General features: G+C 41.7%; 1 protein-coding gene across 3 annotated transcripts in view; it reads right to left on the bottom strand.

Annotated features, from left to right (window-relative positions):
* Positions 1-679: 679 nt before the first annotated feature.
* Positions 680-11,290, bottom strand: part of LOC140196465 (glypican-5-like) — a 648,398-nt gene continuing 637,787 nt past the window's right edge. For all 3 annotated transcript variants that reach the window (XM_072255728.1, XM_072255729.1, XM_072255730.1), the window contains one exon: positions 680-6,929. In XM_072255728.1, the coding sequence (XP_072111829.1) occupies positions 6,730-6,929 (200 nt within the window). In that variant the 3' untranslated portion in view covers positions 680-6,729. The remainder of the gene's footprint in view (positions 6,930-11,290) is intronic.

The following is an 11,290-nucleotide window of genomic DNA, read 5'->3' as shown; positions in this document are numbered from 1 at the left end:
TTCTTACTCTGGACGTGCCATGTTAGAGGGAGATGAGCAGGAATTTCTTTAGCCAGCGAGGGGTGTTTCCACAGGCGGCTGCGGAGGCAAGTCACTGGGTATATTTAAGGCAGAAGTTGGTGGATTCTTGATTAGTCAGGGCATGAGGGGATGCAGGGAGAAGGCAGGGGATTGGGGCTGAGAGGAAAATGGATCAGCCATGATGAAATGGCAGAGCAAAATTGATGGCCCAAATGGGCTAATTCTGCTCTTACATCTTATGGTCTTGAATCTGGGCTAAGTTTATTATCAATGTACTGTACATTGGATAGGCTCAGATGCAATACTATGTGGGCTGGATTGCAACCAACATCTTGCAGATGAAAGGTTGGAATTACACCATTGTGCCTACTGTGTAACCCAATCCGGAACTTGGTCTCTTTCTATTTACTTGCTGCTTACCGCAATGCTATACTTGTTTGGCTCCTCTGTGTATACCAGAGTTACCAGGATATCTTGTGTTCAGGCGAACAGGAGACTGGGATCAATATTATAATCTTATCTCCAACATATACCCATGCAAAAGTTGAATTAACCCTCTGATTATGTTGTCAGTCATTTTCTATAGACCTCGCTCCTCCAGTGAAACTGACGCATATGGATTAGAAACAGTGTATAAAATAATTAATTTTATTGGCAAAATTCTTCTCTTTGTTAAAAGTATTTGAATAGACAGTTCTTTAATGCCAGGACTCATTGAAGTACAGTTGCAAAGCCAGCAAAGTTTCTGTGTAGCAGTGAAAGAGCAATGCTGTTGCTCATTTATTGAAGCGAGTGTTTCTTTTTAACGTGTTACTCTTTCTCTTCCTGTAATATGCCGCAAGTACAATTGTATCATTTAGTTTTGACAGAAATGTGTTTAAAACTGCAATATATTATAGTAAAACTGTCTTCAGTTTTGGAGAGATTACCTCAGCATGTGCAGCACTGTAGTTATAGGCACACAGATGCACAGACACGCAAGAGAGACTTTTGAGATCTCAGGACAGCTCAATTCTTTATTGCTGTTGAAGTCTTTCTGAAGAGTAGTTGCTGTTGTGACAGAGGAAGCACAGTTTTCGCATAGCGAACTGCAGTGACCAAACACTTGTCTGCTTTTTAGTGACATTGGTGGAGGAATTATTGTTGGCTAAGAGGTTGGGAGTACCTCATTAACTCTTCTCTATAGGATTTTCTGTATCTACCTGAGAACGCACTGTGTTAATAGTTATTCTCTAAGAGCCAGCATTTACTGACCCTCCCTATTAGGTATGAAGGGGTTTTTATTTGTTTTCTTTAGCTAGTAAAATCTGCATGCTGAATGTATACATGGTGATGTCAGGTAGTTTGAAACCGAGTGACTTATCAGGCAACTCCCAAGGGTCGATCAGAAACTTGCACTTTGCTCTGTGACCAGAATCATGTACATGCCAAACCAGGGAAAGAAAATAGCACTTTTCCCCCTTCAGATACATCAGTTTTGGGTCTATAGGTCAATCTGATAGTTTCATTGCTACTTTTACCACTATATTTTTTGTTTCCATATATTGATATAGAACTGGATTCTACTCCATTAACTGCCAAAGAGAAATGATGGATTTGTGCATCATACAGTATTTGTCAAGGCTTCTGACTTGTATAATTAAAACTATTATAAAAATAAATTGAAGATGAAGTGCCGATAGAGCCATGCTGATAGTGTGAGAACGAGATACAGCCAGCTGATTTATGTATTTCCAGTTCTAAGAATCTTTGTGGTCCAGAAGACAAGGTGTGGGTGAAGTTAAGGATGTTAAGACACAAGTAATTGCTCACTGAAATGTTTTGCCGACTGGTGAACAGTAAAGCGAAATGTAATAATGTTTTCACTTATACAGTTCTCCAGTCTGGTAGAGGGTCCCACTGTAATTGTTGGGTGCATCATAAAATAAAATTCAAACCGTAGGAGACTTTTGGTCTGAAAAGGGTAACCTTTACAAACAGTGGAATGAAAGATCGGTAGATTTAGAGAGGAAGTGTTCAGTGTTTAGGCCTAGATAGTGGAACTGAAGTAATACAAGTCATCATAAACAACATATCAGAATAGTACAAGGACAAACCCTGGAGAATGATTATGGCAACTGATAAAACCATTTGGGGGGGGGATGAAATATTAAAGTAGGTGAGCCAACATCAAAATTTATACCAAAAGTTTTTTTCAGATATATAAAGAGTGAAAGAAAGGCAAGAATAGATACTGGACCACTGGAAAATGACCCTGGAGAGATAGTAAGGGGAGTGGGGGGGGGGGATTACGGAAATGGCGGACAAACTGAATAAGTATTTTGCATCAGTCTTCACTATGAAAGACACTGGTAGTATGTCAGAAGTTTGAGAATGTCAAGGGGCAGAAGTGAGTGCAGATGCTATTACAAAGGGGATGGTACTTGGGAAACTGAAAGGTCTGAAGGTAGATAAGTCACCTGGACCTGATGGACTGCATCCCAGTTTTTAAAAGAGGTAACTGAATAGATTGTGAAGGCATTAGTAGTGATCTTTCAGAAATCAATAGATTCTGGCATGGTTCCAGGGAACTCAAAAATTGCAAATATCCCTCCACTCATGAAGAAGGGAGGGAGGCAGAAGAAATGAAAATATAGGGCAGTTATCCTGACCTTAATGGCTGGGAAGATGTTGGAATCAATTATTAAGGATGTGGTTTCAGGATACTTGGAGGCACATGTCAAAAATAGGCGATAAGGGATAATCTTGCCTGACAAACCTGGTGGAATTTTTTTGAAGAAATAACAAACAGGATAGACAAGGAGAATTGGTGGATGTTGCATACTTGGATTTTCAGAAAGCCTTTGACAGAAATGCCACACATAAGGCTGCTAAACAAGACAAGAACCCAGCATATTACAGGAAAGATACTGGTATGGCTAAAGCATTGGCTAACTGGCAGGACACAAAGAGTGGGAATAAAGGGAGCCTTTTTTGATTGGCTACTGGTAACTAGTGGTGTTCCATGGGGTTTGGTAATGGACCGTTTCTTTTTACATTGTACATCAATGATTTTATAATGGAATTGATGGCTTTGTGGATGATGTGAAGATAGGTGGAGAGGCAGGTAGGTTTGAGGAAGCAGAGAAGCTGCAGGAGGTCTTAGACAGATTAGAAGAATGGGTAAAGAGAAGGTAGATAGAATACAGTATCAGGAAGTATGTGGTCATACACTTTGGCAGAAAGAATAAAAGCATAAACTACCTTTTAAAGGGGAAGAGAATTCCAAAATCCAAGTTGCAAAGGGATTTGGGTGTCATCGTGCAGGATTCCCTTAAGGTTAATTTGCAAATTGAATCAGTGGTGAGGAAGGAGAATGCAATGTTAGCATTCACTTTAAGAGGACCAGAATATGAAAGCAAGGATGTAATGCTGAGGCTTTATAAGACACATTGAGTGTTGTGGACAGTTTGATCACATTGGAGAGGGTTCAGAGGAGGATCATGAATTGACTCCAGTAATGAAAGGGTTATCATATGAGCAGTGATTGAAGGCTCTGGCCCTGTACCTGCTGGAATTTATAAGAATGAGTGGGGACCTCATTGAAACCTATCGAATGTTGAAAGGCCTAGATAAAGTGGAAGAGAAGTGGATGTTTCCTTTGGTGGGGTAGGCTAAGATCAGCAGGCACAGCCTAAAAATAGAGAGATGTCCATTTATAACAGAAATAGGAAGGAATTTCATTAGCCAGAAGATGGTGAATCTGTAGAGGCCAGGTCACTGGGTGCATTTAAGGCAGAGGTTAATAGGTTCTTGATTAGTCAGGGGATGAAAGATTATGGGAAGAAGGCAGGAGAATGGAGTTGAGAGGAAATTGGATCAGCCATGACAAAATGGCGGAGTAGATTCGATGGGCCAGATGGCCCAATTCTGCTCCTATGCCTTATGGTCTGATTGTCATCCAGGTGGATATCACAAAGGGTTGCAGCTGTGGAGAAATTTGAAACCAAAGGTTAAATATCTTCAAACCAAGGCACTGGTCAACTGGGAACTACTGTTCAAGTCACTTGAATCAAAACATTGAAGCAGTTTTACAAAGAGTTTGATGACTTTCTCCTCTTTCACCTCCATCCCTTGGTCCACAGGCTGAACCACTGAAGAGAGGATGATTAAGAGCACTGTCCTCAGGTGAAGAAGGTAGTGGTTAGCCGAAGACTGTGCCTTTCTCCAGAGCAGGAGTCTCCTTCACGAAGCCTCGGATCATCTTCCAGCCACACAAACCCAAGTAAAATTTTAGAGGAGATGCAGAGTGAAGCCCCGCCCAAGGGCTTCAAAGTATTCTTGTTGAGTTCTTGATCCAAAAGCAACATCTTTTGTCAAAGTACACTGCCTAACTTTCCACCATTTCCACTGAGTGACTTAATGAAGTAAAGCCACCAACATCTGGTGAAGCATTGACAAATAACATCTGGATGTCGACAGGAGGTAGATGCAGAACGATGATAGCACTGGAGTGACTCAGCTTTGGCTGATCTCTGATACTCACCACCTTCAGAGGGGTGGGTTTGATCATCAGGGTGATGAAGGCATCTGTTTCATTTGGAGAGGGGATGCATTTCCTTACGGAGAGATTTGGCACTTCCAGATGTGATCATAAAAAGGATACCGTTCCTACTGTTGCAGCTGGAACAAGGACAGTAGTAAGAAGATTGTAAGCAGAGCGAAGGCTTCCTGATTGTTTCAGCAACCAGCTGTTGTGCACATGTGGCCCAGAAATGCAAACTCAGAAGCACACTGCTGTTCAGCAACCTCTTAAATGTAAACTCTGACTTCTAAATAATATACAATGTATAGAAGGGATAAATTAAAGGAGGAAAACATTTAGATTGAGCTTATTTTTTTATGCTCGTCAGCAGATGGAATATTTTAAAAGCGCAGTCATGGCTGGAGATGAGGAAGACAATCTTCTCAATGTTGGTTGAGGGATGGCTGTTGGTTCAGAAGTTAGGGAGGAAGTGCCTCCTATTTTCCCAACAGCAGCATGGAGACCTTTTATATCTACCTTGAGGGTCGGCTGTGGCCTTTGTTAATGTCTTGTCAAGACATTAAACTTGTGACGCAGCTGGATGAGATAGTATGGATGCAGATGGGCAGAATGGACAGAGGAAATGCCAGCCTTGAGATGTGTGAAATGACTGTGGCAAAATGAGTAGCAACACAACTCAGCAACGTGATAACTATTGGTTATCCAGTGTCAGTTGAAGGGATAACTGTTAAGGATTATAAACGGTAAACTTCTTATGTGACAAAGAATTGGTGTCCTTTCTTAAGGACAAGTTCAGGTTACAAATAATATTACTGGTTTCTTTCACCAAAAGAGAAACATATTTTACTGAAAACGTTCAGCTATAGTTACAGCAGACCTCAAAATCTAGGTGGAGACAGCAACCGGCCTTTGAGAAATCTGATATGCAGTCATGTCAACATTGAAAACAGTTTTATAAATGTAACAGATCCTGCCCCCTTACCAAAAACATGCTAAAAGAAAGGCTTCTTTATAGTTTCTACAGGAAAGGCTGTCTCATCCATCGGTGCGACCCAGTAGCACATTGTGAGCTGCTGCTTCACAGCTCTAGAGACCTGGGTTCAATCCTGACCTCGGATGCTGTCTGCATGGAGTTTGCATGTTCTTTCTGTAATGCATGAGTTTCTCTAGGATGCTCTGGTTTTCTCCCACATTCCAAAATATGTGAGCATCGGTAGGTTAATTACCCACTATAAGTTGCTCCAGGTGTGTAGGTGAAGTGGTAGAAACTGTGGGTTAGATTTGTTGGGGGTAAGTGGGGGAAACTACAATGGATGAGGGTCAGATTTGTGTAAACATGGTTGCTAGGTGGTCAGTATGGGCTCAGTGAGCCAATGGGGCTGGTTGGGTGCTGGATCTTACTATGACTAAATTCAGCAGTTTGTGACGATGCAATGGAGACTGTAGTCAAGCCTGACTTTTGTGGCAATCTGGGAGAGGAGGGTTGTCCTGCATATTCCCCTACATGCAATGATTGTGTAAGAGGCTTACTTGGATAAAGATTGATCAAGCTTAAAACTACAACTGAATCCAGTTGCCCATATTTTTCAGCAAGACCCACCATGTAATTATCATCAGTGTCAAATTCTGGTATGACTTGCCCTGTCAGTTCCCTAGCTCTGAAGCAACGAGACCAATAATGATACCCTACTCAATTATTGCATCTGGTTTGTAGGGGATCAAAGGTGTGGTTTTCCGGTCTTAAGGCTCATAACAGCACACATCATCATATGCCTGCACAGCAGAGGAGTGGCCGATAAATCTATGTAATTAAAGGAGCAAGCTGCAATGTGAGAAGGAACATCAGGCCTTAAGTAGCTATGAGTTATTCTGAGTAAACAAATGCATTACCTTAGAGAAGGATGTGCAAGGGAAAGGCTATTTGTACAGAGTTTACGCTCAAAGTGATTACATGTTTGTACTCTGGCAGATACTTTACCTCTAACTCTTTTTTTTACAAACTATGTACAGTTTTCACTTGTATTGTTCAAACAGAATCTCCTAGAACAACAGTTTGCTATAGTATATTGCAGCTTTCGACTATATTACAAGAACACAGATCCTAAAGCATCAGCTGGCCTCCAATAAGAAAAATAAGCTGCATGATGATTGTAACACTGGATAAATAAAGGCAGGCATCGCAACTATAACAACCAATGACACAGCAGCCCCAGTGTTGTGATAATGGCGATAGGTAAAGAGCTGCAGTGACTGGGGGCAGCTCCTGGTTTGCTCTGTGCTGTGGTGCTGGGCGACAAGCTTGGAGATGCCATCTTGGCTCCCCTCAGAGTGGGGGCAACAGCTGGGAAAACCTTGTTTGTTGCCCACCGGTCTTCTGGCGCATCTGAGGAGAAGAAAGAAATGAAAAGAAAGACTGTTAAGGATTGAATTGTTTAGAATGGTTGTGCTTACTTAGCATGGCAGAACAGATGGTGTGCAAACTGTGGGGAAAAATTGGCAAATCTGTATCCATCATTATCATAGCAATAACAGACAATATATACAAGCTGTTAATACCATATTAACTAAGAGTACTACAGCTCTAGGTCTTTACTATATGTTATGTCTGATTCACTGTATGGTAGTTTATAACCAGGCAGCAGTGACACTTGGCAAACCCTTGCTGATCCTGATGGACATCCTACAAAGTTCAGCAGCCTCTGTTGAATCACAGCACAGAGAGAGCCTTAACGATACAAGAAATCACAACAAAAGAACAGGTTTCTCAAATCCTGTGCTTGTCCTGAGTGGTGTGTTTAATCACTTCAATCTATCATGGCTTAGTTCAAAATTCAGATAAGCCTCTTTAATGGTATGGATCTTCTCAATCTGCTTTGCTTTGTTCACTGCATGCTTTCCCACATGTTGTGCTTCATAAAATAAGCTTTTGTCCTCAGCAATGGCCTTTAGAAGCGTATGCAAGTCAATTGCCTTAAATCAATGACTACAGCACTTTAGAGTAACCAGTGCTGGAACAGCGTCTGCTAATGGGATGGTCCTGATGAACACTCAAAGCAGTACAGAATATTCTTAACTACAGAATATTATTGGACACAGTGGGTTCCAAGTAACTGCAGTAGCATTATTTATAAAGAATGGGATGACCAATGATGTGTAAGGATGCTTTTACAAGTCAACAAATCAATAGCTTAGTTAAGAAAAAGAATCCCAAGAAAATATAGAGAACAGGCAATGGAACAGAAGCTTCATAATAAGCTGATGAAATTACACAGTGAATACCAATCCAGAAATTCAAGTACACCTGCTCCAGTAAAGCTTTGGGAAAGAGCCAAACAGAAGCAGGAAAAGCTTCCAGTAAAAAGGAAACACAAAATTCGCAGAAAGGTGGGCATGTGTAGTTAGAAGAGAAGGAGCCTTTAAGTCAAAAATCCAAATTATCACAATGCAATTGAGAGAACTTTAAGATATTAATTGGTAGCTCTTCAAACTACTGAATTCAGGATTATACAGCTGTTTTATCCACAATCAAAAACTGATAGAGCAAATAACAGTCAATAACTGTGTCAATGGATGAGTTGTAAGGCAGCTATTTGACTCTTCCATAACCATCTGACTGATCAGAGATTCTGCCAAATATTTATTTCTGTGCTGATTGTTAGGAGATCCACAGATTTGGTTCCCAGCAGGATCTGACTGCACAATGAATCCCCAAACAAAAACAAGGCCAGTGCTGTCATGACACTTGGCAGAAGACAAACACGTACACATATTTACTTCTATTACGATGATTGGTGTGGATAATTGTGGAGACCAGGAATAGGAACAAGGTCCAATTCCTATTTGTCATCATCGAGCTTTTACTTAGCATTGTAATGATGCATTAGGGCACAGACTGCACTTCAGAACAACTCCACCAGTTGTAAGATTTCATTCTTTCTTTCTCTCGCTTTCTTATGCCATTTCATGCAGGTGTAAGCTTGCTTATTTTAAAACTCACACTTCTATTAAAACAGCTGTTAAAAAAGTTGTAATATTGTCAATATAATTTCTTACCCTACAAGCTGACAAGGAATCTTGATTTATGTTTTGTTTTTCATTATGAAATGTGACAATTCAATTCAGATTAGTAAAATGCTATTTCCGTGTCAAGTTTGAACTGGAATGCAATGATGCTTTACTAAGGTTTAAGTGTTTTGGTTCAATACTTTGAATAGAAAAATACTTTTTCATTCAAAACGTTTTTAAACTCTTCCTGCTTCTGACTGCGGTTCCGTCCTACTTTTAGAAAACCACTATCATCCTGGTACCACAAAAAAATATGCTTTAATGACTACCACATAGTGGCTCTGACATCTACCAGCATGAAGTGCTTTGAAAGGCTGGTCATGGCATGCATCAACTCCTGTCTTCTACACAACCTCAACCTGCTGCAATTTGCTTGCTGCCGAAACAGGTTTGCAGTGGGCACCATCTCTCAGGCCCTATAATCACCTGTACACATTAGGTTCAGACACCTAATTCAGACTGCTATTTATTGACTACAGATACACCTTCAAAACTATAATTCCAGGCAAATTCATCAAAGTCAAGATCCTGGAAGTCAGTGCCTCCTGCTGGAACTGGATGCTTGACTTTCCAACCAATAGACCACTATCACTAATGATACACATCACCACTTCTGTCGTGCTTATTCTAACACTGCTGCTCCAACCCTTGTGTCCTCAGCCTCCCAATCTGCTCCCTGTACACTCATAACTGTGCGGTCAGATTCTCCTCTAACTCCACCTACAGGTTTGCAGATGTTAACACTGTAGTGAACCATATCTCAAATAACGATGAGTACAGGAAGGAGATAGAGAGCTTAGTGACATGGTGTCATGACAACAAACTTACTCTCATTGTCAACCATAAAGATGACCAATAACTTAAGGAAGTGGAGCGGGGTGGCGCAGTGTTGACGTTGAGAGGGTAAAGAGATTCAAGTTCCTTGGAGTGAACTTCACCAATACCCTCTCGTGGTCAAACCATGTTGATGTCATGGCCAAGTAAGTTCAGCAATGCCTCTATTTCCTCAGGAGTGTAAAGAAACTTGGCACGTCCCCTGTCAACCCTTACCAATTCTTACTGAGGTTCCATGGAAAGTATTCCATCAGCATGGTTTGATACGGCAACTACTTTGCACGTGACCGCAAGAAACTGCAGAGTTGTAGAAACAGCTGAGCATCCCCTGAATGGACTCTGCCTGTACTTCCCTCTGCCTCAGTAAAGCAACCAGCATAACTGAAGACCCCACCTGCCCCTAACAGTCTCTCTTCTCCTCTTTCCCATCGGGCAGAGAATGGAAAAGCCTGAAAGCAAGTAACATCAAACTCAAGGATAGCTTCTTGAACAGACCTCTTTTCTGACAAGATGGACTCTTGACCTAACAGTCTACCTTGTTATGATCTTGCACTTTATTGTTAAACTGCATTACCTTTTCTCTTTATCTTTTACACCTTATTCTGCATTGATATTGTTTTACCTTGCTGTATCTCAATACACTGAGTAATGATTTGATCTGTGTGAGCAAACTTTTCACTGTATCTTGCTAACTATGACAATAATAAACCAATACCAATAACCCTTGGATATGATAAATTGGATTTCAAGGTTGTACTAGTCCCTGCCAAGACCTGACAAATGTCTTTGGAAGGGTGCCAGTTCAGTGATCAGTGGGCGACTCTGTTGATCTGACTCCATTCTGACCTGAGAAGGAGAGAAATATTGGCATATAGTGGAGGATGCTGGTCAGATGCTGATGCAGATTTTCTGGCCTATTATCATTGTCCCTCCAAGTTATTTTCCTTTCACCCTACTTATGCTTGGACTGTTTGCAAAATTCTTGACTACGCTTGCCAAATCATCCATTCCTCTGTGGAACTATGACTAGCTAGTTGACCAAAGTACTGTAGTCAGTGCAGTTTGTTCCAACCTTGCCTCTGGAGGGGGTCAGAGAATAGTAGATGGTTATGGTAAGGCCAGTTGATCTTTCCTGGTCAATATTGCTAAAAGAAACAGCCAGTAAGTAGCCTTGTTGAGGTGAAACACTAATGACATGTTTGGATCAAAAGTCCATCACATATCACGGTCTTACTCATCTCCGTCCCTTTAGAACCACTAGGTATCCAACACTCCCGTGGTAAACTATATATATAGACACTCAGCATGCTGGAAGTCATATTTTACTGCGCATGAAAGCCTTTCAGTATTTACCCTACTTCAGTCTTTTGGAGTAATTGAAGGTGCATCAATTTTATTCGCGGTAATTTTAAAGCATGGAACGCACTCTGAGACCTGACAAGTTAGACCTCGACCCGCAAACACCTGAAGCTGGAAACGCTTTCGAACTCTGGCTGGCTTGCTTCGAATCGTACCTAAAGGAAATTAAGGCGACCGACCCCGATGCGAAGCGCAGAGTTCTACTCTCCAGGGTCAGTCCACGATGATCAGAGACCAGCTGAGCTATGACGGCGCGATGAGCGCACTCAAAGGACAATACCTGCGGCCGCTGAACACCGTCTATGCGCAGCACCGATTAGCAACTCGGCACCAGCAGCCTGGGGAATCGAGTGCCGAGTTTGTCCAGACACTACAGACGCTTGTGCAGGACTGCGATTGCCAGGGCCTGAGGGCAGGACAGCATGCAGAGCTCCCAGTGGGAGATGCCTACGTCACGGGGACCAGGTCAGTGTATGTGCACCAGCA

The sequence above is a fragment of the Mobula birostris genome, chromosome 4 (assembly GCF_030028105.1).
Source record: "Mobula birostris isolate sMobBir1 chromosome 4, sMobBir1.hap1, whole genome shotgun sequence".
NCBI classification, from domain to species: Eukaryota; Metazoa; Chordata; class Chondrichthyes; order Myliobatiformes; family Myliobatidae; genus Mobula; species Mobula birostris.
This window is presented reverse-complemented; position numbering and strand designations above follow the sequence as displayed.